Source organism: Tachysurus fulvidraco, chromosome 13 (assembly GCF_022655615.1).
Source record: "Tachysurus fulvidraco isolate hzauxx_2018 chromosome 13, HZAU_PFXX_2.0, whole genome shotgun sequence".
In the NCBI taxonomy this organism is placed as follows: domain Eukaryota; kingdom Metazoa; phylum Chordata; class Actinopteri; order Siluriformes; family Bagridae; genus Tachysurus; species Tachysurus fulvidraco.
Window position 1 is genome coordinate 22,179,816 of NC_062530.1, and position 27,531 is coordinate 22,207,346.

At 35.9% G+C, this 27,531-nt stretch overlaps 4 protein-coding genes across 7 annotated transcripts; 2 read left to right on the top strand and 2 right to left on the bottom strand.

The window, feature by feature from the left end:
- Positions 1-6,353: 6,353 nt before the first annotated feature.
- LOC113652344 (E3 ubiquitin-protein ligase TRIM39-like) lies at positions 6,354-10,582 on the top strand. Its single transcript, XM_027161316.2, has 6 exons — positions 6,354-6,892; positions 8,203-8,298; positions 8,441-8,671; positions 8,771-8,793; positions 8,885-9,003; positions 9,163-10,582. Exons 1-6 carry the CDS (start codon positions 6,449-6,451, stop codon positions 9,708-9,710), a joined length of 1,461 nt encoding a protein of 486 aa, XP_027017117.2. The 5' UTR covers positions 6,354-6,448; the 3' UTR covers positions 9,711-10,582.
- Positions 10,583-12,474: 1,892 nt separating this feature from the next.
- Positions 12,475-14,623, top strand: LOC113652345 (E3 ubiquitin-protein ligase TRIM39-like). The gene is made up of 6 exons (XM_027161318.2): positions 12,475-12,882; positions 13,224-13,319; positions 13,408-13,638; positions 13,730-13,752; positions 13,840-13,958; positions 14,079-14,623. Exons 1-6 carry the CDS (start codon positions 12,478-12,480, stop codon positions 14,621-14,623), a joined length of 1,419 nt encoding a protein of 472 aa, XP_027017119.2. The 5' UTR covers positions 12,475-12,477.
- Positions 14,624-16,738: 2,115 nt separating this feature from the next.
- Positions 16,739-19,348, bottom strand: odf3b (outer dense fiber of sperm tails 3B). 4 transcript variants are annotated; one of them, XM_027161323.2, is made up of 8 exons: positions 19,189-19,318; positions 18,967-19,006; positions 18,456-18,575; positions 17,801-18,004; positions 17,536-17,637; positions 17,326-17,447; positions 17,082-17,222; positions 16,739-16,945 (listed from the first exon to the last, which is right to left on the bottom strand). In XM_027161323.2, exons 3-8 carry the CDS (start codon positions 18,565-18,567, stop codon positions 16,850-16,852), a joined length of 777 nt encoding a protein of 258 aa, XP_027017124.1. In that variant the 5' UTR covers positions 18,568-18,575; positions 18,967-19,006; positions 19,189-19,318; the 3' UTR covers positions 16,739-16,849. The 4 variants fall into 4 exon arrangements, with proteins under 4 accessions (XP_027017124.1, XP_027017125.1, XP_027017123.1 ...); XM_027161324.2 differs by having other exon boundaries at positions 18,967-19,003; positions 19,189-19,297; XM_027161322.2 differs by lacking the exon at positions 18,967-19,006 and having other exon boundaries at positions 19,189-19,348.
- A 1,001-nt stretch (positions 19,349-20,349) lies between these two features.
- zgc:77752 (uncharacterized protein LOC393862 homolog) lies at positions 20,350-27,016 on the bottom strand. Its single transcript, XM_047822559.1, has 11 exons — positions 25,285-27,016; positions 24,870-24,950; positions 23,996-24,114; positions 23,772-23,909; positions 23,095-23,657; positions 22,704-22,961; positions 22,442-22,558; positions 21,972-22,073; positions 21,154-21,231; positions 20,786-20,896; positions 20,350-20,530 (listed from the first exon to the last, which is right to left on the bottom strand). The coding sequence occupies exons 1-11, from the start codon at positions 25,461-25,463 to the stop codon at positions 20,399-20,401; spliced, it is 1,878 nt and encodes a 625-aa protein (XP_047678515.1). The 5' UTR covers positions 25,464-27,016; the 3' UTR covers positions 20,350-20,398.
- Positions 27,017-27,531: the final 515 nt, after the last annotated feature.

A 27,531-nucleotide genomic window follows, 5' to 3' on the forward strand; every position in this document is an offset into this window, starting at 1 on the left:
ATATAGTGCACTACGTGTCGGGTATCAAAAACAACTGACTCACCCTATCTATAGTGCACGTGACAGCCATTTGGGATTGAACCCAGTCTTTTTATAAGCGTCTTTTTTACATAGCGCCTCTACAGGCACAAGGAGGAAATCTTCACCTACTGATAAATACAGGATTATCTGACTATATTAACGCTTTCGTGAATAATTTGTTTATATACACATTCAGTTTCCATTCTTATTTTTTTAGGCTTTAAATGGCTGCAGTATTAACTTTTATTCTGTATAAATGCCACATATTGCAAAAGGGAAATGTGTTTAAAAAATACTTAAATAGAAAGCCTCAGCTTTAATAGTTACTGTAGATAAACAGATATGTAGCAATTGTGCAAATGGACAAGTGCAGATAAATATGTAAACATATGTACAGCATGTAATATATAGATATATATTATGTAAACATATGTACAGCATGTTCTAGGTATATATGTAAACATATGTATCAGAATTATGAGATCAGAATTGTTTCCTTATTCTGAATAAATTTACTATGTTCCACAAATAAATATAAAGAGTTTCACAAATATTTTTTTAAATCAACAAATTTCACAAAAAGAAATGAAATTCACAAATAAATAAAATGGGATTTGCAAAAAAAAAATATTTATAAATATATATTTAATTGTATTTATTTGTGAATGGCTTCCTGCTCATTTGTGAATCACTGCACGCATTTGTGGATTGCGTTCAGAGCATTTGTAATAGCTGGACTCCGCCCACCGTCTACTCCAGCCAATCGGAAAACGGTCGGGCAGAGTAAAGAGACCAATCGTGGCACGGTCTACCTCCAACCAATCAATTGTATATATGTACATAAATAGTACAATTGTAGATTATTATTATTATTATTATTATTATTATTATTATTATTATTATTATTATTATTATTATTAAAGAGTACCACCACCCCAGTGACAGCTTTTGTAACATTTTTTTCTGACAGCACAAATTATATAAGACACATTTACTCTGCCCGACCGTTGTCCGATTGGCTGGAGTAGACGGTGGGCGGAGTCCACCTATTTGTGGATTCTTGCGCACGTCTTGACGTTAGAAATGTTTCAAATCCACAAAAGCACAGAACACGATTCACAAATGAGCAGGAAGCCATTCACAAATAAATACAATTAAATATATATTTATAAAAAAAATATTTGCAAATCACATTTTATTTATTTGTGAATTTCATTTCTTTTTGTGAAATTTATAACATATATTTACGGTTTGCTTATTATGCATTTGTTGATTTAAAAAATATTTGTGAAACTCTTTATATTTATTTGTGGATCATAGTATATTTATTCAGAATAACGAAACAATTCTGATCCCATACAGAATCAGGTTTATTGGCCAAGTGTGTTGACACACAAGGAATTTGGTTCCAGTTGGTTGTGACTCTCAAAAGTACAGACATAAGTAACACAATGCTATACAAGACAATACAGATTATACAAGACAATGCAGATGTGGTACATTTATCAATAGACTGATCAATAGACATTATGAGTATTAAATATGAATACAGAATATATGACTGATCAGTTATGTACATAAAGTGTGAGAAGTGCAAATAACAATATACTGCAATATTATGCTTTTTGTACAAAATGCACCAGCAGTAGTGTGTGTTACATACACGGGTGATTTGATGACTGACAGTTCTGATAGTGCAGTACTTATGCTATAAAGCAGGGAATATAATTATGGTGAGTTGTTAATCAGTGTGATTGCCTGGGGAAAGAAACTTCCTGTGTCTGGCAGTTTTAGTAAGCAAAGTTCTGTAGCACCTGCCAGACAGGAGTAGCTGAAAGAGGTTGTGTCCAGGGCACGAAGGGTCAGTGGTGATTTTTCCTGCCCGGTTTCTGGTTCTTGTGTCGTACAAGTCCTGGGGAGTGGGCAAGGGGGGCACCAATTATTTTTTCTGCTGTTTTAACTATGCGTTGCAGTCTGATTCTGTCCTGTTTTGTTGCTGCACCAAACCAGATGGTGATGGATGTGCACAGGACCGATTTAATGACTGCAGTGTAGAACAGCATCAACAGCTCCTGTGGCAGACCATACTTCCTTAATTGGTGTAGAAAGTACATCCTCTGCTGGGCCTTTTTGATGATGGAGTTTATGTTGTATTCCCATTTCAGGTTTTGGGAAATGGTAGTGCCCAGAAACTTAAAGGCCTCCACAGATGACACCGGGCTGTTGGATATTGTGAAGGGGGACAGCATGTAATATATATAGGTATATATGTAAACATATGTACAGTATGTTATATATATATATATATATATATATATATATATATATATATATATATATATAGATAGATAGATAGATAGATAGATAGATAGATAGATAGATAGATAGATAGATAGATAGATAGATAGATAGATAGATAGATAGATAGATGTAAACATATGTACAGTGAATAAATATAAAGGCTTTAGCAGTGCAGAGATGTGTGGACATTGTTGAAAAGTACAAGTAAATGTATCTAAGGCTGTGGCATTGAAAAAAAAAAGTGCAGACACTGTTGTAAAGGAACAAAAAGTAGAAGGTTATGACATAAAAAATGTGCAAGCTGAATAAACAAGTCCACTAAATAAATAAATATATATATATTACATTGGCGCTGGTGTATGATGTAAAGAGATTATATATCTCTGACCAACCCAAACCTCCAATAAAAAGTGCTTTAATTAAAGTTTTTACAAACATCTAAGGCATTAAGGAGTTAAACAGGACAATGTGGGTTTTTTTAAATAATTAACTATATCCTTTAATTATTGTCAAATCACTCTGGTTTAAGAAAAACAAAACACTTTGAGATGCAGCCCATTACCTAACCATGGATTATTTATTATTATAACAGCATGCCTCATCATGTTTAATGCTGTGTTTATAGAATCTATACATCTGTAAATGAGACAAGTCCAACATTTGAAGGTCCAACATAATTGCTAAGCATTGACTATTTCTTGTCTGCATTGTATAGTACAATATGTTCTGTACTACAATAAATAAACTATAAAAGATGTGAAAATAATGATATCAGGAAAATTAAGAGGGGAAACCCTCAGCAAAATGTTGAAGTCTGAAACACTTGAGTGGCATTCATAACAGAATATTTTGAATCTAGTTCCACGATCTGTGCTTGAGATGTTTTCAGACTTTTCACACGGGTGTTTTTTTTTTTTTTTTTTTGCATTGCATTGCATAGATCTTTTGCAAGATGTTTATATACCATACTGGTGCTACGGGGCTATTGGTGCCCAGCTGTCTGTACTCTGTGAGCATCTTGTGGTCAAATCAAGGTCAGGAACAAACAAATAGGTGACACAGTGGCACCTTCAGTGTATGAAGTGCCAATAAAAGTCTGATAAGATGATACCCCTTTACAATACTGGAACAATGTCTGTTCTTTATAGAAGCAAGGATTAAATATAGAATTTTAACTATGGTTATGGTTAGTTATAAAAGCAAGTGTGCAGTCATTTGGTCTAATTTAATATGAAATAAAATCTTTTTACTAGTGTTCCTATTTGATTTTTATATTATTTTAACCATTAGGAGAAAAAAAATCAAACCTTTTAACATTAGTTATATACTAATGTAATAGAAAGTACAGATGTAGTACTAAATGTTTTTTTGTCGACATGGTTACATTAAAATTTCAAATTCATAAGTGTTTAAAACTTAGAAGGTTCTCAGTGAATGTTCTTGTTTGTTTCCTGCTTATTTTCTAGATTTCTACAGCTCCACCCTGACCACAAGCTATGATCAATGTTACCATCTGTTTCTAACCGGTTCACACCAGCACTATGTTTACACACTCATGTACCAGGGATGAGAGCAGTCAGAACAAAATAGTTGAAATAGCATCTCTGAGGTGGTCATGGTGGTGCAGCGGACAGCTTTCTGGCACATAGCTTCATGGGGAGTGGCTATGAAATGCCTCTAGGTGTGAAAGAACATGTGAAAGAAGAGGCTCCTTATCAACCTCAACCCTGATCAGATTAAACTGCTTAATGACAATAAGAAAATAAAGGAAGGAAGGAAGGAAGGAAGGAAGGAAGGAAGGAAGGAAGGAAGGAAGGAAGGAAGGAAGGAAGGAAGGAAGGAAGGAAGGAAGGAAGGAAGGAAGGAAACAATGAAGTCACATTACTTTCAGGTCTTAACTGGCTACCTACCTGGCATGTGTAGCCTTGTGAAGCCTTGTGTGTTAATAATAATAGTGTTTTTAACATTCAAACTCATTCATAAAGACTACTAGGATTTTCTATCTAGCTTGTCATTGAAAATCCAACATTTCTGTATATACTGTGGTCTGAGAACACTAATGCATACACTTCTCTTTTCAGTTTTTCATTTCAAATGATATTATCAGCAACAAGCTGAGTAAAAAAGAGAATCTTAGAAGCATGTGTATGAATTTAAGAGTTTCTAACTATTGGCATGTTCTTCTTTTTTGCTTTAATTATAGCATGCAGTTGAGTTGTCTTGGACTCAATAGGTTTGTGTAAAACCTGATAAATCTATATTAGATGAAATTTATCAGCATGTCATTTAAACTTATTCTTCAGTTGAAGGGATTAGACTTGACAAAATTGTTTACAAAAGAGTAAATGTAATCGTAAAAACAAATTTTATTAAATTAAATTCTTGTATTATTGAATAGTGAAGAGTTTTTTTTTGTCCTGAATTATTGAATTGTTCCATTTTCTTATTTGTTTTAAAATTCTACAGTTTTAAAATTTCTAAAACTTTTTATTTCTAGATAAAAAAAAATAATAATAAATCCTACATTTTGAATGTGGTCTCAGATTTTTGGACCCCACTGTAAAATAAGTTGTAAAGTTTGGAGAATCATATTCTCAAAATCAAAACCTGAGTCTCTTTTTAATCACATTTAGGAACCTGTGCAATGTGGTACAAAAACGTTGTCTCTGCCCAGAATAGACAACAAAAGAAGATATCACGACATTTCGAATCTAGAATATTAAACGCATTAAAAAGTACTCTGTTTATGAAAAAAAAACAACAATAATAAATCGACCTACTCAAAACGTTTTACAACTGAGATGAGCCAAAACAAATGATGAGTATGAATGAAATCATCTTATACGAATATAAGATGTTGTGAACTTTGACACATTTTAAGCTTTCTTTCAAAGTGAAAGCACAAAGGTGTTTGTTGCTTCATCTTGCCCGAGGTTTTTCTGTGTCCTGGATTTTCTTCAAAGTTTATGCTTAGTTCATTGTACATAATTGTTTTGATCATTTTTCTCCATTTATTTATATTTATTCCAGATTCTACACACTTTGACAGATTTTTATTATTTTAGGTGCTAAAAAAAATAAATAAATAAAAATAAAAATAAATAATCAATTATTAATAATAATACTAATAATAATAATAATAATAATAATAATAATAATAATAATAATAATAATAATAGACTACATCATTAAGCTCAATATTGTACAGTACTTAATTTCTTTAACATACATATCAGACTTAAATTTGAAAAAAACTACTTACTGAGAAATTAATTTTATATACATCTTTTATAAATTTAATTGACTTTATTTTTTATAGGTTATGTTCATAACCTCAGTGTTATTTGTCTTTATTTTCTAACCCAATCAACTTAATTTCAAAGATGTGGGTCAAAGTTCAGATAACTACTGACAAAGAGTTCAGTGAGTACAGATGATCAGAAGTGTTACAAGTGTTCATTTATCATGTTATCTTGACAATAAATTTCTTGTTCCCTTCACAAAGTATGTTCCCTGTCGGCATTTTAAACATGCCATGTTATTTGCACGTACGCTTCCAGATCAGCTTATACGATGATACAATGTTCTGTATGTGATTAATGTGTTCTCAATGACAGGAAAAAGTCAGTCAACACTAAAGATGTAAAAACAGCAAGGAATGTGAAGTATTTCAGTCAGTTAACACAAATAGACTTCATGTTCATAAAGTAAACATACTTTCCCAGGGTTAATCGTCTGTATTTTGTTCAGGCTTATAATGAAACTGCAAACTAAGCAGCAGATTGGCTTGTATGTAAAACAATTAAAACCGGTATTCAAAAGTATTTACTGAAAATCGATTACATCTGAACATCTATAAGTAATTTAAATCTAGTTTAGAAATATAATTGAAATTTATTTGTCAATATATGTAATTTCATAGTTAATTTCATAGTTAAGTGCTCATTCTAATAAAAATGCAGTTATGATGTTGTTAACATCATGTTAATTATCATATACTGTGAATGTAAAGGGGGTAATAAGGGCATGCATACTTCTGTTTTTTTCATGTGCACTCTTGCATCCGTCCAATAGAACTGTTCACATTTGCTCCACCCACAGCTGTGTATTTGAGATAAAACAAAGAATGACCGACAGATGCTCCATCGTCTCTTTGTATGACAACATGGATTCCAGACCTTCTTTGACTGAAGATGATTTCTCCTGTCCTGTGTGCTGTGACATCTTCAGGGAGCCTTTACTCCTGGCCTGCTCCCACAGCATCTGTAAGAGCTGCCTGAACACCTTCTGGCAGCAGAGAGGAGCTCTAGAGTGTCCTTTATGCAGGACCGTGTCCTCCACCCCTGAGCCTCCGGTCAACATCGTGTTGCACAACATGTGCGAAGCGGTAATGAAGGAGCGCAACCGGAGGATGTCAGTGGAGATGGAGGGGCTCTGCAGTATACACCATGAAGCTCTTACTCTGTTCTGTGTGAAGGATCAGAGACCTATTTGCACCAAGTGCAAGAACTCCAGATTACACAGCAGGCACACTGTCAGCTCCATACGGGAAGCATCACAAGACCTCAAGGTATGGAATTAATTTCGTACTTTTAGTTTCGTCACAGTGAGTAGTACAGGAGTTTCACTGACAAATGTGTTCTTTAAAGGGAACACCCAACTGTAGTTGACAAAGTCAAATGTAAACAGGTCCTTCCAGTCTATGAGCTCCTCTCTAAGAAAGTCATATTTGACAGATAATATTCAGAGTATACACTTTATACAGAGTATTAAACCCATAAGGTATTTATTTTCCTTGAACTGTGTTCAAACTAAGTCGCCATGTATCAGGCACACACACACACACACACACACACATTACATATATATATATATATATATATATATATATATATATATATATATATATATATATATATATATATATATATATATATATTACATGTGCATATATTACATTACATATATATCACATCACATTATATATATATACAATGACCTAAACAGTTGACAATAGTTTGATGTAACCAGAAGCAACTGAGTGACCAATGAATTACCAACCAGCAGCCCATGAAACAACCACAACCTTGATAAAGTGGAAACTGAAATATATAAATATGAATTCAAATATAAACCTACTTATTCATTTCAGCTGTATTGAAAATGCTCAACCCATATTTTGTACTATATTTTATCTTATCTCCATGGTGCCCTGCAATTATAATTAAATATGTATGTTCAAACCAGTAGTGGAAAATGTTTGTTACCATGCTTAACTTTTATTTTGGGGTTATTTACACTTTACTTGAGCGTTATTGCATTTAAGTAATTGTACATAATTACATCCCCCTCCCCCCCAAAAAACATAAATTTTTATAAGACCTACAAAGTACTACCAAATCTCAAAGGTCCTGTCTTCTCTAATTTAAGAACCATAGATTTTATTTACATTTTGGTTTTAAACATCCAATCAAATTCATGTACAAATAAAACATGTCATTTTACCATCTCCTGTGTCTAATTTAATTTCATCAGTTAAAACATACATACTGAACCTAATATTGCAAACACTAATAATTTGAACAATTTAATAACAATTTGTGTACGTTTCAGTACTCACCTATTTGACCTATATTTGCTAACACACACGGTGAAAATATTACAAGATGTGATAAAAGTATGCAGCAAGATTTAACTATTATTTAATCTGTGAAATGTATTGCCGAGATCAAATGTACATGTCCTTATACCTATGCTTATATACATAAACAGCATGTTACAAACACACGTAAACAAATTTCATTCACGCAGTTGTAGTTTTGGGTTGTTCAACATAACACCTTTGCAAAAAGTAATGTTTCCTTGTTTTCCCACATGCAGCAATTACTCCAGATGAAATTGAAGCCCTTACACGACAAGATTAGACTCTATGAGGACTTTAAACAATCCTGTCTTAATACTGGAGATCACATAAAGGTGATGACTAAAATAACATCAAGTATATATTATTTGTTTCAGTCAAAGACCTTTATACCCACTAGGACAGCATGAAGAGTGGCAGACAAATGAATCTGGGCTACAGTTTGTCACAATGTGCCCCTATATGATGTCTTTCTAGAAGCAGAGCCAAACCACAGAGGTAATGATCAGGAAGGAATTTGAAAAGCTTCACCAATTTCTCTGGGATGAAGAGAAAGCTAGAATAGCTGCACTGAGAAAGGAAGAGGAGCAGAGAAGTCAGACGATGAAGAGAAAGATTGAAAAGATCACAATACAAATATCCATCATCTTGGACACCATCAAGGCCGTTGAGAAGCAGACACAAGGAGACGATTTGCTATTTCTACTGGTAAAACATTTGCTTCAGCTACTACTGTACTTTTCAAATTATTGTTTGGTTCATCTGTTTTTTTGGCATAATTAACAATTTATATTTCTTGTTTTGTAGAACTACAATACGTTACTAGAAAAGTGAGTAAGTCTATTTTTTGTTCTCCTTTTGTATTGTCACACCAAATGAACTGCACTCCATGTCTGTCTAAACTTCTGAATTTTCTTCTAGAACTCAAGCTAAACTAGAAAATCCAGAGAAGTTATCTGGAGTTCTGATCAATGTGGCAAAGCATCTGAGCAACCTGAGCTTCCAAGTGTCAGAGAAGATGCACAGCTTTGTACAATACAGTGAGTTCTAAGCGTGTTGCACTAAAATGTGAAACCATTTTTTAATTTTGTAATTTACTTCTTTTTTAAAAAAAAAAAGAAAAAGTGTTATCATTATCACAAGCACATAAAAGTGATTGTAGACCAATCCCACCATCTCTGTCTTCTTTCTGACTTCAGCCCCTATCGCACTGGACCCCAACACTGCTCACGCCGGCCTGATGGTATCTGATGATCTAATCACGGTGGCATATAAGGGCGAGCTTCAGCGGGTTCCTGATAACTCAGAGAGGTTTGAGGGTTATGTGAGTGTCATAGGCTCTGAGGGCTTTAATTCAGGCACACACTGCTGGGACGTCGAGGTTGGAGACAACACAGCCTGGGCCGTAGGTGTCATCTCAGAGTCTGTGTGTAAGCACAGAGAGAACCTCTCACGGTTCGGCATATGGTACATAGGTTTCTCTAATGGAAAATATGGTAAAGGATATTCACCTGAGGTTCTGACCCCACTGCAAGTTAGCAAAGCAATCCAGAGGATCAGGGTTCAGGTGGACTTTGACAAAGGCAAGGTGATCTTCTCTGACTCAGCCCAGAACACCTGTCTGCACATTTTCAAACAGACTTTCAGGGAAAGAGTTTTCCCTTACTTTTATAGCCACTGTAAACTCCATCCTCTGAGAATATTACCAGGAAAGTCTTCAATGCCCATTCAGATAACAGTTAGATAACACCAGACAGCACTAGACTCAGGAAGAATTTAAACTAAAGCTGTCTCACACACACACACACACACACACACACACAAACACACACACACACATACACGCACGCATGCACGCACGCACGCACGCACGCACGCACGCACACACACACACACACACACACACACACACACACTAATATCCTCATTCACACCTAGGGGCAATTTATTATGAGAAGGCATGCAGGTTTTGGCTATACTAAACTGCCCCTAGGTGTGGATGTGAGTGTGGATGGTGCCCTGAGATGGATTGGCAGTTCAACCAGGATGAATTCTCCTGTCATAATCCAGTGAAGAAAATATAAGGGTGCCTTGCCTTTATAAAAATATTTATCACAATTGCTGTGAAACGCCTAAATTAATTATTTTGGAACAAGACTGCACAATCATATTTTTAATTTGCTAATAAAGAATCCCATACCATTAGAAACCTTTGTCTGTAGCCGAAAATATGGTCTTAATTACAGCTCCCAAACCATGTTCATTTATAATCAGTATATATTAAAATGGTGTGCCAGATTATAACCTTTATCATGCCAGTCACAGTCTAATAGCCATATGATTCACACCCCAGACTTAAAGTGACCTAGAGGGAGAGTACCGAGTGCTTCTATATGATGGGATATTCTTGTTGTTCTGAATTAATTTCAAATAAAAATAAAGAACATTTCTGCACTGTGGGATCTATGTCTAAGCCTGAAACCTATGATACTGCAATCTTCTCAAAAATCTGATTAGAATCATCTAAAATTATTTTCAAGTTGAAGACAAATCATTCAATCAAGTATCAGTTAAGTGTCTTGTTAAATCTTTAAAACATTAGTTGCCTTGGTGGACCGGTCGTTGGTTGTAACATGACTTGTAAATTGCTAAATTTTCTTGACTATTTCTTCTTGAATAAAGTGCTAAAGCCAGTATTTGGTTATCGTCCTTGTGTTTTGTAGTATGTACGTTATCATGGTGACGGCAGGGTTATGATATAGGCATAAACGAATGCCGGTGGCACAGAGTCACTGGTGTTTGCTGATGATGTATAGAGATGTACTATATGATCAAATTCAGTCAAATGCTGTAAAACCGATTGCATGGTGCTTTGCAGTGCAAATAGATAATGATCAAAAACAGACCAAGAGCTTCTAAACACAAAGAAATTGAATGTCCTTGATGTCTGATTCATTCACCTGATCTCAGCCCAAATGAACATGCTTTTCACTTACTGAAGAAAACTGACAAATGAACTCAAGAGACGAAGGTCACTGTTTGGTAGGCACTGACTGCAAAGGATTTATATAATTGTGTTCTTATAATCAGAATGATTTTTTTGTATATCCAGTTATATTTGATCCTGTGAAAATGGAGGAACTTGTAAAAAAAAAAAACAGTCTGTCTTTCCTAAATGCTTAGAAGAATATTTTTAAACTCCTTGAATTAAAGCTGAAAGTCTACAATTCAATCGTATCTTGATAACGTGTTTTTAAATATGTTAGAGTGCTGTACAGAGGTAAAGTCCTAAAAAAAAATAAAAAATTGTGTCATTGTCCGAATATTTATAGACCTGACTATTTCTGTTCTATAATTTTACAATTCTTATAAAAATATTTGTTAATTCATATATATATATATATATATATATATATATATATATATATATATATATATATATATATATATATATATATATATATTTACTCACATACAAAACCTTGAAATGATACTTATCAGATTCTACTTGCCCAAATCAGATAATGCAGAATTGTTTACAGAAACAAAGCTATTACTGACTTCCACATCTAGTATGCAAGCATAGTAACTCTTAATTCAGTGCAAAATTTCGGTCAAAGTTCAGGCAGGTTTTTTTTTTTTTTTTTTCTTTTGCAATGCCCATTAATCAAGTTATCTTGACAATTAATCTCACTGTTTCATTCTTAAAATATGTCCCCTGTCAACATTTCATACATGCCATATCGTTTGCACGTAGGCTTCTAGCTCTTCTAGCACAGCTACAGTATTCTATACAATCTTAGATGTGCTAATTTATAATCTATGACATGAAAGACACAAAGATGGGTTAAAAATGGAAAGGAATTTTAATGACTCTAGCAGTTTTCAGCAATCAAAACTCACGTTCAGGCTGGAAATAGACATTTCTGGGGTTGAGTTGTGACATTCTGTAACAGGAGGTTTACCATGAAACATGAAATCATTTTTGCTTTGATGAAGTGAACATAGATTAACATGTCTATGCTTTGGTTAGAACTTTATGAATTTAAAAAGTTGTAAGTTGATTTAAATGTTAAATTTCTGGTTTTTGCATGCTTGCCGTTTTAAACACAACATGAAGTGTTTTTTTTTAAACACGGCTGTAATTAAACTAATGGCTAAACTTTAGAAAGAACAGACAACATCCCCAACTCTCTCTCTCTCTCTCTCTCTCTCTCTCTCTCTCTCTCTCTCTCTTTCACACACACACACACACACACACACACACACACACACACACACACACACACACACACACACACACACACACACACACACACACACACACACACACACACACACACACACACACACACACACACACACACACACACACACTATGTGTGTGTGTGTGTGTGTATGTGTATTGTGTGACTGTTCACACTAGCTCCTCCCCGCAGCCCAGTTTTTGGGATAACTTAGAAGGCTGCTAGTAGTGACAGATCCTCAACAGTCTCTACGTGCATGTTGACAACATGGATTCCAGACCTTCTTTGACTGAAGATGATTTCTCCTGTCCTGTGTGCTGTGACATCTTCAGGGAGCCTTTACTCCTGGCCTGCTCCCACAGCATCTGTAAGAGCTGCCTGAACACCTTCTGGCAGCAGAGAGGAGCTCTAGAGTGTCCTATATGCAGGACCGTGTCCTCCACCCCTGAGCCTCCGGTCAACATCGTGTTGCACAACATGTGCGAAGCGGTAATGAAGGAGCGCAACCGGAGGATGTCAGTGGAGATGGAGGGGCTCTGCAGTATACACCATGAAGCTCTTACTCTGTTCTGTGTGAAGGATCAGAGACCTATTTGCACCAAGTGCAAGAACTCCAGATTACACAGCAGGCACACTGTCAGCTCCATACGGGAAGCATCACAAGACCTCAAGGTATGGAATTAGTTTATGATGTCAAATGCAATTTATTTTATCTTTGTTTTTAATTTAAATTCAATTTGCCAATGATCTAGAGAAAATACAGTAACTTTATTCATGTATAAAGAAATATATTGTTTGTAGTTTTTGAGTGCAAAGTCCTGTCAAACGGGTCCTCCTAGACTTTTTAACTGTCTGTCCTGTTGAAAAAAAGTTGTTTTTGCCACCATAATTTTTATGAAAGTGTTGAACAATGCAGAGGTACAGATATTTGAGACCTAGTAGAAGTATTGTTTTCCTGATTTAATTACACAGCATTTAGTTTTGTAATATTTCCTTGTTCTCCACCCATGTAGCAGGCACTTATGCTGAAACTGAAGCCCTTACACGAGAAAATTAAAATCTATGAGGACTTCAAAAAATCCTGTATTAATACCGGAGAGCACATTAAGGTGAGGACTAAAAGTGCTTTGTATTTAAAGTGTTCATTCTTTTATATCTCCCTAAAGATATTTACATGTACTCTGTATATATCTCTAGACGCAGAGCCAACACACAGAGGAATTGATTAGGATGGAATTCAAGAAATTTCACCAGTTTCTCTGGGATGAAGAGGAGCATAGAATAGCTGCACTAAAAGAGGAAGAGGAACAGAGAAGTCAGATGATGAAGAAAAAGATTGACAAGATCACAATTCAAATATCTTGCATCCTGGACACCATCAAAGCCATTGAGAGAAAGACACAAGGAGAAGATTTGCCATTTCTGCTGGTAAAAAAAAAGACATTGGCTTCAGCTACTACTTTTTAAATTATTGTTTGTTTTTTGGCATAATTAACAATTTATATTTCTTGTTTTGTAGAACTACAATATGTTACTAGAAAAGTGAGTCTATTTTTTGTTCTCCTTTTGTATTGTCACACCAAATGAACTGCACTCCATGTCTGTCTAAACTTCTGAATTTTCTTCTAGAACTCAAGCTAAACTAGAAAATCCAGAGAAGTTATCTGGAGTTCTGATCAATGTGGCAAAGCATCTGAGCAACCTGAGCTTCCAAGTGTCAGAGAAGATACACAGCTTTGTACAATACAGTGAGTACTAATGATATTGTGCTAAAAATATAAAAACATATAGAGCTTAAGCAAACTTCTGTGAAACGTTTAGTGTTTTTTTGATAATGCTCCATTCTTTATCCCCCACTCTCTTTCTAGCCCCTGTGGTGTTTGACCCCAACACTGCTCACGCCGGCCTCTTAGTCTCTGATGATCTAAGCACGGTGTCCTATACGGGCGAGCTGCAACAGCTTCCTGATAACTCAGAGAGGTTTGAGGGTTATGTGAGTGTCATCGGCTCTGAGGGCTTTAATTCAGGCACACACTGCTGGGACGTCGAGGTCGGAGACAACACAGCCTGGGCCGTAGGTGTCATCTCAGAGTCTGTGTATAAGCACAGGGAGAACCTCTCACGGTTCGGTTTGTGGTATGTGGGCTTCTGCAATGACAAATACGGTAAAGGATATGCACCTGAGATCCTGACGCTGTTGCGTGTTAATGAGAAGATCAAGAGGATCAGGGTTCAGGTGGACTTTAACAAGGGCAAGGTGATCTTCTCTGACTCAGCCCAGAACACCTGTCTGCACATTTTCAAACAGACTTTCAGGGATAGAGTTTTCCCTTACTTTTACAGCCACTGTAAACTCCATCCTCTGAGAATATTACCAGTAAAGTCTTCAGTGACCATTCAGATGGACAGTTAGAAAACACCAGACACGACGTCTTAACTCAAGCTAAACAATAATGTGCTGAATGTTCACATCCCTTTATGGGCAGCTTGCCCACTGATTGGTCCTTGATCAAGGCCTGTAATCCTTACCAGATATGTTGCATCATGCTGGCCCAAGTTTTCTAACACTTTTTGAATATTTCAATTTTGTACAAACTTGTATAGATGACAATAAATCAATAAATAGAATAGAATAGAAATCGTTAAATCGAATAGAAATGTCAGGGACAATCGTGTAGCTAATAACTGATTTAAGAAATGTGCAAGTTCAAGTTATCACATACAGTAATAAAGTAATAATCCATGAGGATGTGTGATTATCGATTTTATCACATGCAAGGGTGTACTCTTTTTACCTGACTGAAACTTCCTTACCTGTGATAAAATTACTACACCTGACTACACATGATTACTAAACATTAGGGTGATTTTATATGTTACAACCTAAAAGTCAAAAGTTAATCTTGCAACTGTTGCTATGCAGTAGATGATCCAGCATCTCCACGGCCTTATAAACATTTTCACAGCGGCAATTTGTTATTACTCAGATTAGATTTATATAACCCTTAGTCACACAATTAGCCTCTTTCATTTACAGATAGTTCTTAACTACACATGGCCCTGCAAGACTTGCTAAGGGACATTCCTCTACAACGGAAAATTCTATCTCAGAACAGCAGGCTCAAAACTCACATATATTAAATGCAGGTCAGATGATGACTATTAAATGCATAATGTCCCAAATAATGTCACAAATAATCGATTGAAAAATACGTGTGCTCTGAGGTACAGAGTCTGCTCTTTTAGTGTCTGTGACACACCCTGCATTGCCAATACATGCTTAAGGACATTGTCTTGTATCAGTCGTTCTATCAATACAACAAAGCAGAAGATAAATGAAACATTAGATCTCCTGTCAGACAAGCGTGACTAATATGTCTGTCTTTGTCAGTGTGCTCAGCATGACTTTAAAGTACACACTGTCTACTGTACGGAATTATCTGGCTTTGTTTTGCTGTTTATTCATCAGGATCTCAAAGGTTCGTGCTTTCATTCAGAAATCTTCAGTCAGGGTTATTCTGGACGGGGTTAGGATTACAGTGACCATGTACAAATACTCATTCACAGTCACAGCTGGGGTAATTGTGAGTAACTAATCTACCACCTGAATTAACAAGAAATTCACACACAGATTTGTCTATACAAGCTGAAGGTTCTCCACAAGAGGGGGCTAGTAACTCACTAATCACAATAAACTGCCATGCAGGACCAGGTTTCACAACAGTGTGAGTCCTTATTTACCCTGAAAGTTCACAAAACATATTTAGTTATGTTTACTTGTGTTCTGCTTAGTAGCAGGATGCAAAACAAGAGAAGCAAATTAGTATCGTATTAAACATTTTACAACTGTTTCTCTCACCTAATGCAGAGTACCTCTTTTTCATAGTCGGAAATTTGGCAATAATGTCAGGAATTTTATTTTTGTTTGTCTAATGCACCTTATGATTCATTCATATGTTCACTGTGTTGGAGAAGGAAGTCTCGTTAAAATAACCTGTTATTTACCTCCAACTTTGCCTATGTAATTGTCGTTCAGTGGAATTAAGCATTCATTTTAACACACTGCATACAACTGATGAAAACATTTGTTAATAATAAATAACCATTTCAGGTTTTTGTTGTTTTTTCTTCCAAGGTCATTGATTCCCAGCAGCCATGATATTATCTCTGAGTTGAATGTACTTCTTTCCTCCAGCAAGAATTTAAATGCATACAATTAATTTGTAATACATATATCGTTAGGAAATTAAATGATTTATGCAACACCATTGCTTCGTCACTAATCCAATAAAACAGTTTGTACTTTTAAGTAATTGAAAGCCACTTGGTTAAAAAAAAAAAAAAAAAGATGCTATGTGCGATGTTACTGACCAGCAATGTTAGTACAGGACACATTTCTGCTCATATTGAACAAGTGGATCATACTGTTAGTTTTGATTAAAAAGATGCAAATCATCAGATTAGAGCTTTACTCTAGACTGCTCTCAAAAAACCTAAGCTGACCACAATGAGAATCTTCAAATTAAACTTGGTTTAGAAGATTAAACATGGTTTATTTGAAGTGTTTTAGAGTTTAGTTTTCGTTAGTGAGTCGTTGCTGTTCAATAGTCTTCATAAAAAGACAAGATTGAGGTGATGATTAATCACCGTCTTCGTCCAAAATCATTGGGGCAATGTAGTCAGAGTGACGGATACCAAAGGAAAAGCTGGGGGCTTTGTATCTTGTGGTGGCCACCTGCAATATATATACACATATAAACAGTGAATGTGTCAGTTTAAGGATATTTTATAATTGTTGTGTGTGAAGTGTGAAGCTGCATTAATAATTATATCAATAGACCTCTGTCAAGATAAACAAAACTGTAATCTACCTTCTCTGGATAGTAAGTTCCAGGTCCTGGGTTCTGGATTGCATCACCAGGCAAGCTGCTGCGTCCTATAAGGCTATACTGCGGGGATTTTGATCTGTATATGTCTGGGTCAACAACTCTGTATGACGCAGGACCTGGAGTCTAAATAAAATTAAATAAGAAATAAAAAAAACCACATGAAAAATAAAATCATAGATGTCTTTATTTCTGTTATGTGTTTTTTTTTTTTTCATGTGATTCTTACCTTCTTCAGGTCTTCATGGAAGCTACCAATTCTGCTCCGGCCACTGAGAGAGATGCTTGGAGCAGATCTTTTACACACTGAACCTGGCCCCAGCACTGGGGGAAGTGTATATGTAGCAGGCCCTATGTGGAGGAAAAACAGAATCAGTGCATGGTACAGAATACTGTAAAAAAAATGCACCTGGGTACAGAGGTGTAGCGCATACAGTACCTGGTGTTTGGTCCTTGTGGAACAAATCGGTTCTAGCAGACAGTGAGTATGAGGGGGCGGAATAAAAGCATGACACCTCTGCTTTTTCTGGGCGATAGGTCCCTGCATAAATTGAGAGAGAGAGAGAGAGAGAGAGAGAGAGAGAGAGAGAGAGAGAGAGAGAGAGAGAGAGAGAGAGAGAGAGAGAGAGAGAGAGAGAGAGAGAGAGAGATTCTAAAACAGTACAGCATATTTTATGGAAGTATGTTTATGTCTATGTTCCAACCTGGTCCTGGGCTCTGGAAGAGCTTAACGTCTTTTGGTCGACTATATATTGAATATGCAGGGTTGCCATCACGTCCAGTTCGAGTGATATTAGAGGGTATGAGATAGGAGGGTCCAGGTGTGCCACTTTCTCTGTTGTACCTATAAGGTATTCCAAAACTGTATGCAGGAGCCTTCCATTTCCGTGGGTCATGGTCATTTTGACCTGAACAGCAAAAAGCACATACAGGAATAATATTCAGTCTATGTTTATGTTCTGTAAAGCTGCTTTGAGACGGAGCCCATTGTAAAAAGCGCTATACAAATAAACTTGAACTGAAGTGAATTGAATGTACTCAAAAAAAAAAAAGGCATTTAAAGTGTACAATTCCTTGTCACTGGGGTGGTGACAGCCCAGCAAACACCTGCCGTATATTTAGTAGGTAAATTATTTTTAATACAACAAATGTAATATTTAATACAACATTTAATTAATACAAGTTTTTTGTTTGTTTGTTTTTCGGAAAAAAATGAACGTATTATTTGTTTCATTTATGCCACGCTTTTAATTCATTTATTTGACTCACACTCATACATGGTAATGCTAGGAAAGCTGAACTACACACTTATGTATTGTTCTTTCTGGCAGTGTAGATTTTGATTGCTCTGTCATTTACCTGTAACCCCCGGGAGGGCGTACTTAGGCCCGGGGCCGCTATACAGTGCAGCAATTGGTCCTCTTGGCTTGTGAGGCCTCCAGGAACCAACCCACCCTTCAGAATCATCCATGCCTTACTCTGCAGAAGACCAGCAAATCAGACAGGTATTCTAAATGAATTCAGCTCTGCAATTAACACTATAGTTAGAATAAAAACATGCACCAATCCTGGCTTCAGGACAAAAGTAAAAAGTGAATTTAAATAAATCAATAAGACTGAAAAGAATTGGAATAGAAGAGAGCTGGTGAATGTGACCGTGTGTGTCATAGCAACAGGGTTGTGAAGCCATGGAGGAGGTTTCAGAATCAGAATCAGAATCAGAATCAAATCTATTTTTACACGTCCAAATGAACACCTATGCAATTACGTCATACTTGCGTGATTACGTCATAATTGCATGATTACATCATAATTGCATGATTAAATCATAATTGCATAATCACATCCATAACCTGATGAGTTTACAGACCTGAAATGCAATGCAAAGTTTTTATGTCCTCCAATCGCTTCTAAACACAAACAAGTCTATAATTACAAATAATTCTAATATATATTAAAGACAGACTTATATATAAAGGTTATATAGATTTAAAGGACAGGGTTTGTTTAACGACTCTGTTAAACAATTTTATGCTAGTTTAAGTCTATTTTTATGCTAGTATCAGTTTACTTGGACAGAATAAAAACTCACGCTGTGATCGATTTCTTTTTTTTAAACCGAAGAGAAAGAAGATTTTTTTTTAATGATCGCACCGGAGTCTCGAGCGGACGACGCAGGGACGGACGCGCGTGCAAGAGCAGAATCACGTATAAACGCTTGTGATTCTGAATCTGTGTACTTCACTGTCGCTATGACAACCCGTCACCTTAGAGACGTGTTATGATGGACGCTTTGTGAAAAGCCTCATGGTCAGATACTGTATGCTATTCACTTGGATTCATATGATCTTAACTACATACTCTAACACTTTGGTCAACTCTTGTTACAAATATTTCAATCTTCTTACATACTTGCACAGACCAAACTTGACTTGTCATTTTCAATCCATTTATTATATAGATTCTAAGGAATTAGACTTATAATTCTATTAATTCATATATAATTCTATATAATTCAGCCTTTAGTCAGTCTCCCTGCTGACATCAGAGGTATAAACTCGCTAACAAGCTTTAAATCCAGACACCAAATTCACATGTTTAGAAATGCATTTTATATTTGAACTTGTCTATTATTTTCTTTTTTTTTATTACTTTATTTTATATTTTATATTTACTTTTACAGCATTTGGCAGATGCCCTTCTCTAGAGCGAAGTCTCTATCATTTGATACAATAACACTGGTTCACTTAAAGTTAAACTAAACTAAAGCTAAAGCTTCCTCGACTTTATATATAATTACATCATATATATTATATATTTGATATACTGTATATATTATTATTTTTTTATTATTTTAACTTTTATTATTCTGTGGTCTATTTGTATGTATTTTTGTAAGGTAACCATGAGATTTTGAAAGGTGCCCTAAAATAAAATGTATTATTATTATTATTATTATTATTATTATTATTATTATTATTATTATTAAGGCTAGGGATAATTTGCTGCCTACTGTAATACAGTCTTGTGTCAATTACCTTCTCGTGAATGCACCAGCATACAAAGATCAAGTAGTCAATTAGCTAGTTTATATCATATATGTACAACCCATGTAGTTTTTTTTTTTTTGAGAGTGTATAGTTCATGGCATTTTGGCCAACATCTAATTGTGTAATTTTCTTGCCAGGTTTCAAGAAACTGACCTGCTATAAATGTTCTATATTTTAGAGTTCACATGGAAAAAAAAACAGCATATTGTTAATAGATTTATTTATTTTTTTGTCCATTTGGTTACAGCACTTTTAAGATTTTTTCCCGATTGCCGACGTTGTCCCTGTAGCCATGTAGAAGCGTGAGAGACTTTGCATATCTCTTACTATGGTTCTAAACACCTTCATCAATGTGTTGTAGCTCTCTGTTTCTTCTGTAAGGTACTGTTACAAAGAAACACAGACAGTACATATAAAACATTTTTGAAAGTTGAAATACATTTTTAAAATCATATTTTTTTTATAAATATATTTCTCGTCATTCTTTTCTTTACCTTCCATTCATGCGTTAGATTAAAAAAAATTATGTTCATGTTTCATAAGATGCATGCAGACAAAAAGAGACACTAACCCACACATGCATAATAAGGAGAGTTTACCTATACGAACACACAAATGGATTAACACACAGACTGTTACCCTGGTCAGTGCCTTGATAAGCTTCTGCAGGATTGCGTTTTCAAAGTGTGGACAGTGAGACGTGACCTGGGACACACAGCTCAGCAAACAACACAGAGTGCTACGCTGAGACTAAAGCATGCATACACATGTGACACAAATATACACACACAGATACACACACAGAAAGAGAGGGAGAGAGAGAGAGAGAGAGAGAGAGAGAGAGAGAGAGAGAGAGAGAGAGAGAGAGAGAGAGAGATAGAGAGAGAGAGAGAGAGGTAGGTTTGCTGTTTACTACATTACTCAGGTTAGCTGTTAAATCGGCAATATAGTATCATACAATCAGATAAAGTATTAAATAAAGTATGTTTTCATCTTATGTAGGTCACCTTGTGCAGCATTTTTAGGGGATTTGGGCCAGGTGTACTTGTTAGTTTACTTATGTCATCTGCACTCAGCACAGGATCCTGTTAACACACACAACGCTATATTGTAAACCATAACAGTGACAACTTGTTTTATACCACAGCACCGGTGAAATGACAAATGCAACTGATTCACATGGACATGTTTTACAGATACTCTGTATAAAAATATGGATAATAATACAAACTGAATAAAAAATCTCTTAAAGGATTTTTGTTTAAGAAAGAAAAATATATAATATTGATCTGGTGAAGGAGATGTTTAGCATTTAGGAAGCAGTCTCAGGTGGCAGTGCATAATGATCAATAATTTTTTTTTCGATTGGGAATGTCTGTAGAATTTTAACCTGATGAGGAAACACTTGTGAAAGGCTGGTGATGTGTGTGTGTGTGTGTGTGTGTGTGTGTGTGTGTGTGTGTGTGTGTGTGTGTGTGTGTGTGTGTGTGTGTGTCTGAGAGAGAGAGAGAGAGAGAGAGAGAGAGAGAGAGAGAGAGAGAGAGTGACAACAGAAACTACCTTTAAATGTGCTGAAACTATAAACCATTAAAAATAATAAATAATAAATTTGTATTTATGCATTTATATACTAATAAATTAAACATGATCATTGCCAAATCGCTGTTGTGTAAGAGGAATAAAACACTTCAATGTCATTCCAGCCCATCTTCCAACAGCAGCACACCATGTCATGTTTTATTCCTTACTTTTACATCAGTGCTGATACAGTACAAGTACTGTTTGTGTGCTAATAATGTTCATGAATAGCCAACTGGTTCCTCACCTTTAGTTTTTCTAACCAGATCCACATCAGAGTACTTAGAACTTTTGGTTCGGTCTCCATGGCCAGTGTGGCCCATCCATAAGCACTGATGTTCAGTTCCTCCTGTGGGATTGTGAGAAGTACAGACACTATAGAAAACGCCTCACACACATGTTCAGTAGTTATTAGAAAACTTAGAACGGTATAATGAGTACATACTAAACCACTAGGAACTACTGTAATAATCAAAAGCATAGCTCAAGGTACGTAAAATGCCTAATATGTTCTAGAGATGAACAAAAGATTAGCTATTTATTTTACTGATATAATTATGTATTGCAATGATAAAAAATGCAAAATCTCAACTGAAGAAAATCAAATATATCAGCGTATGTTTGTGTTTTTTTTTTTTGCAATATATTTATTCAAAATGAGTTTAAAGAAAGAACTATGCAGCTTTGCCACTTTTTTGGGGGGGGAAAGACTCTAACCTGTAATTGTGCAGCTCTTTCCTGGATTTTGCAGTCTGTGGGTTCCTTTTGTGCCATTGCTTTAGCAACAGCTTTCGATGTTAATAATGCTTTTCCATACTTGTAATTTTTACAGAGCTTCGTGTACAAAACCAAAACAAAACAAAATATCCAACATCATTGTATAATAAAGAATGAAGACCTACATTCATTGGGTCGTTTAGAAAATAGAAAATGAACAGTTCCACTAAACTATGTTTGCAGAACATTTTATAGAGCTCACCTCTATATTGGAGCTGAATTTTGGGAAACCCTGAGATGTTTTCATTATGCACATTGCCCTCTTGCCAGTACTAGGCTTACAAAGGTGATGATTTAATGGTGGGATGTGTGTCTGTCTGTCTGCTGCACAGTAAGTCTTATTTATCAAGACAGTGAAAGAAGGATTTGTTGATTCCTCCTTTCTTATATGACTCACAATTCCATTACTGACTTTACCACCATTCCCAAACAGTGTGGAGCAGTGAATAAATTTAATATCCTGGAAAAAATGATAGAAGGATTTAAAATTAGAGCCTAGAACAATATAAGAAAATTAATTAAACTGGAAAATCAATGATTTATTTTAAATTTAAACAATGCTGTTGGGAAATACAAATATATTTTGTTCTTACGTGGTTCAGAGAAATTTTGCTGAGGTCTGATTCACTGTAACTGCGCTTGAACAAAAGCATTTCTCTTTTCCTTTCTAAAAATCCAAAAGGCTCGTCCCAGGAAGAGACGGACTCGCAAGAATCCTCCCCATCCACCAGGACAGGTAAATATCGCTGCAGAACCAAAATATTCCTCACAGCCTGCTGAAGAACCAAAATGGCTGCTTTCTTCTCAAGTTCCTGAAAAAATTCTGGAGAACTGGATGTTCCCTGGGCGAGGGATGTCAGCAGGCTGCAGAGAAAATGCAAGATCTTTGGTGTGTGTGCAAGAGATCGGGCCTCTTCTCCATGTAAGAGCAAGGCCTGGCGCTGAAGATACTGCCTCATACTAAATGGGGCACCATGGCATATGTTCAGCATCGGGTACTGCACCAGCTGGGAGCGGATGAGCCTTGCAAAGTCAAACACCAGGTTGAGCTGGGCACGTGTCTGAATAGAGGAAGGCCTCTTTATCCGTACATAGTGCACAGCCTCATTAGCACTGATCCTTAATGTGTAGATCAAGTAACATGCAATCAGCACTCCTGTAATGCAAAAATCATAGTGTATATAATCATCGGTATGTTATGGGTAATCAGGTTTATTTAAAAGGACATGATGTGACATGTTTGAGCTTAATATGTAATCTTAAGGCTTGCCTGTCCTGCCTAGTCCAGCGTGACAGTGTACAGCTACTTTACCCTCCTGCACAGAGAAGGCCAAAACCTTCACTGCATTGAGAATCCCATCCAAAGGCGACACTCCAAAATCAGCCATGCCAAAGTTATAGAAGTAAACTGAACAAGTAGGAGGCAACATAAACTAGTGCACCACTGAACATTTATGTTTTAATCAGTTCCAAGTGTGTGTATGAAAGACTGACTCTGATTCTCCATGAAGATCTGAGGTGAATATGTGAAGCCGCTGTCAGGCTCCAGGTCAGGACCGCAGTGAGCATGTTCGCCTGGTAGCTGCATATTAATGATGGATTTAATGTTCAACCTGTAGACACACATAGGCACTCATGCACACAGACATGTCATTACGTATCCTTTTAATACTAAAAGAATACTTTAATCCAAAAAAGCAGTAAACAGACTCTTTAGCTTGCATTAGTATTAAACAAACTATCATCTGGTCAAAGCATTTATTCAATACTACCTTGTGTCAGACAATTTACAACTGAATTTAATATTCATGAATAAAGTACTCCAATTAAAAATAATATATTTAAACAACTTAACAATATAATACATTTGAATTATACCTATTGATAAGTCAGATTTTCCTTGTGATGTCCCTTATAAAGCTGGTTGGTTATTTGTACAATTTTTCTTTTTTTCTTTTCCTTTTCTTTTTTAACTTGGAAGCTGGTGTGAAAAACAGACTTTCACCATGACCTAAATTATAGATAAATGTTTAAAGCACCCCAGAGAGGGAAAGAACTTCAAAAATATTCTGTTTTCAGGTCCTGGGATCACATTCATGTAACTAAAACATACATGTCAAAAGTTTTCAGAAATTTTGCAAGCTTATGTTCCTGGTCATAAGTAACATAAAAAACAGATAGATACTGTGTGATATACAGTACAGTTAATTACAGATGGTGAAAATATTTTTCTTTATAATATTATTTTACTATTAATACAATACTATTGTTTATTTATTAGATATTCTGATACTATACTATCATTATCAAAATCAATCTTGTTATAGTGACAAATCAATTATAGCAATCAATGGGTTCCAACACTTACTTTTTAAACTGATCTATTATGTTGTATGCCTTAATGAGGTTGGTAGATGGCCTTGCCATAGCAACAATGTCATCAGTCATCCTTAAAACAAACAAAATAAGTACTTAAATAAATGTTTGGTGATCTAAAAAATATTTTTAAAAATGAAAAAAAAAAAATAGATCCACAAAACAATGAAAGTTTATCCATATTTAAAATTAAACCCCACATTTTGTGTTTCATGATCAATTTAACCCAGCATACAATATGAGAGAGAGAGAGAGAGAGAGAGAGAGAGAGAGAGAGAGAGAGAGATAGAGAGAGAGAAAGAGAGAGAGAGAGAGAGAGAGAGAGAGAGAGAGAGAGAGAGAGAGAGAGAGAGAGAGAGAGAGAGAGAGAGAGGGAGAGAGAGAGAGAGATAATAGCAGAGTCTCACCAACTAGAGAAGAGGCCCTTAATAGCCTGTTGGCTTGGTCTCCAGCACACTGGCCCCTCATAACGGCAATCTCTTCCCCCACAGGCCAGCAAGCAGATGACCTTTGGGGGAATAGCCTTTACCAGGGTTTCCCTGGCCTGGGAATATGAGGGCTTTGGCACTGGAATCAGCGAGGTCATAACGTATAGGGTATACAGAGAGAGGACAGAGAGTGGACAGAGACCATACACTGCTAGTGAGCAAACTAAACTACAGGTTAACTGAGGCAAGTTGATAGGAACCTACATGTAATTGGATGTATGCTTACATCTAAGCAGTAGTAGTAATAACTAGTGTTCAGCATTGCTAAGGAATAAATAGCTATACAGAAGACAAGAAATGCTTTGTTTTAGGAATAGCAAGACACATGCAACATACAAATATTCACAGGTTTTGCTGGCACTGAACGAATTATTATTTTATAGTTTTATATTATTTTTATTTACTAGAATATTCTATTTCAAACACTGGATATCAATTATCAATTCAAAATACATACAAAGCATATCATATAAAAGCTATATATAAAATCAATCCTCAAGCAATAACTCACCTGTCTTTGGCCTCATATGTGACATGTGAGCAGTGTACCAGCATGTGTGTGGACTAAGTAACGGTAATCCCACACTGCCATGCTGCAGATGCTCGTAAGACTGACCTAGCTTCAGAGAACTCTAATCCTTATTAACTGACATAAACACATTAGTGGACAAACATTCACCAACCCTAGAAAGATCTGAGTATGTACAGTAGCATGGCCTGAACACATTTTTATATATGACTTTAAATATATATGGTGATAAATAGGTAAAGTATGAGCTTTAGTACTGTTAAACAGTCACGCTGCATTGACTGAGTGATTTAAATTTGTGTGATCTGTGATTTTTATTAAACACAAAATGATTCACTTTAGACTGGAGAATATGACTACCGGCATGTCTTTTGACGTAGACCATGAGACATAGCATGGTGATTTAATGCTGGTATAAGAACCGATGAAACAGAGAAAAGCAAATTTGCATTTGTAGTATATATGTCAGGCTACTAATTTAGATATTGCACAAACATGAGCCTATCTTTACAACACTGGACATAAGGTAAGAGATTTCTCTATTTACACTTTCCACACACAACTGCATGCACATTCATTCACACCTAGGGGCAACTTAGCCAGTCCACACTTTAAGTTCTCTAGTTATTCGTGTGGACTGATCTAATTTCTTTATTCTAGTAAAAATGCTGCCCAGTGGTACAGCAGGTAACATTGCCACCTCAAAGCTACAGCATCAGTCAAAGCTACAGCACCAGTTAGATCCTTAGCATTTTGTGTCATGTCATGTCGGTTTACCCTGGGGTTCCTAGTTTAGTTTTCATCCACCCTAACCCCTAAATGCTACTGTTCTAAATTGTTCGCGCGTGTGTGTGTGTGTGTGTGTGTGTGTGTGTGTGTGTGTGTGTGTGTGTGTGTGTGTGTGTGTGTGTGTGTGTGTGTGTGTGTGTGTGTGTGTGTGTGTGTGTGTGTGTGTGTGTGTGTGTGTGTGTGTGTGTGTGTGTGTGTGGCTTAGCAGGTAGCACTGCCACCTAGAATCTTTTGTCCCATCTCAAATCAAGTCAATTCAAGAAGCTTTTTGTCTCATTTCTCACAGTGAAATGAGACAACGTTTCTACAGGATCAGGGTGATACATAAAACAAAGACAGAGCTATAAGGACTTAGTAAATTAGTTCTAGATACATAAAGTGCATCTGTGCAACCTGGTGCAAACAGTGCAGGACAAGACATACAAGACAGTGCAGGACAAGGCAAACAAGACAGTGCAGGACAAAAGACAGTGCAAACAAAAAATAAAAGACAATAAACAAAAGACAACACAAAAGACAATTAACAGAAACAGCACCAACCACTGCAAACAATATTGCGTGTGCAGAAATACTGGAATGAACACAGTATTATAGCAGCAGTTACATGAGATTGTGCAAAACAGCAAACAACTGAAATAGACAGCATGTGCAAAGAGCAAAAAAACAGTGTGCAAAACAGCATGCAAACAGTTTGATATGATGGTGCTGTAGACTGAGGTATATTTCTGCCTTGCCTGCCTATTCCTGTGAGTTACTAACATGAATGAAGTCATTACTAAGTGCAGCTGCCCTGCACACTTTTGTATTGTCCCTGCTCTAATGTACCCCTTTAACTCAGGAAAAGATGT

Coding starts and splice junctions, on each gene's coding strand:
- LOC113652344 (XM_027161316.2), top strand. CDS start 6,449: ATGACCGACAGATGCTCCATCGTCTCTTTGTATGACAACATGGATTCC. Junction 8,299..8,440: donor ATACTGGAGATCACATAAAG/GTGATGACTAAA, acceptor ATGTCTTTCTAG/AAGCAGAGCCAAACCACAGA. Junction 8,794..8,884: donor TACAATACGTTACTAGAAAA/GTGAGTAAGTCT, acceptor ATTTTCTTCTAG/AACTCAAGCTAAACTAGAAA.
- zgc:77752 (XM_047822559.1), bottom strand. CDS start 25,463: ATGACCTCGCTGATTCCAGTGCCAAAGCCCTCATATTCCCAGGCCAGG. Junction 24,951..25,284: donor AAGGGCCTCTTCTCTAGTTG/GTGAGACTCTGC, acceptor GTTTGTTTTAAG/GATGACTGATGACATTGTTG. Junction 23,658..23,771: donor CGCTGGACTAGGCAGGACAG/GCAAGCCTTAAG, acceptor TTTGCATTACAG/GAGTGCTGATTGCATGTTAC.
- LOC113652345 (XM_027161318.2), top strand. CDS start 12,478: ATGGATTCCAGACCTTCTTTGACTGAAGATGATTTCTCCTGTCCTGTG. Junction 13,320..13,407: donor ATACCGGAGAGCACATTAAG/GTGAGGACTAAA, acceptor ATATATCTCTAG/ACGCAGAGCCAACACACAGA. Junction 13,959..14,078: donor ACACAGCTTTGTACAATACA/GTGAGTACTAAT, acceptor CTCTCTTTCTAG/CCCCTGTGGTGTTTGACCCC.
- odf3b (XM_027161322.2), bottom strand. CDS start 18,567: ATGGATGATTCTGAAGGGTGGGTTGGTTCCTGGAGGCCTCACAAGCCA. Junction 18,005..18,455: donor CGCCCTCCCGGGGGTTACAG/GTAAATGACAGA, acceptor TTTGCTGTTCAG/GTCAAAATGACCATGACCCA. Junction 16,946..17,081: donor GAACTTACTATCCAGAGAAG/GTAGATTACAGT, acceptor TATATATTGCAG/GTGGCCACCACAAGATACAA.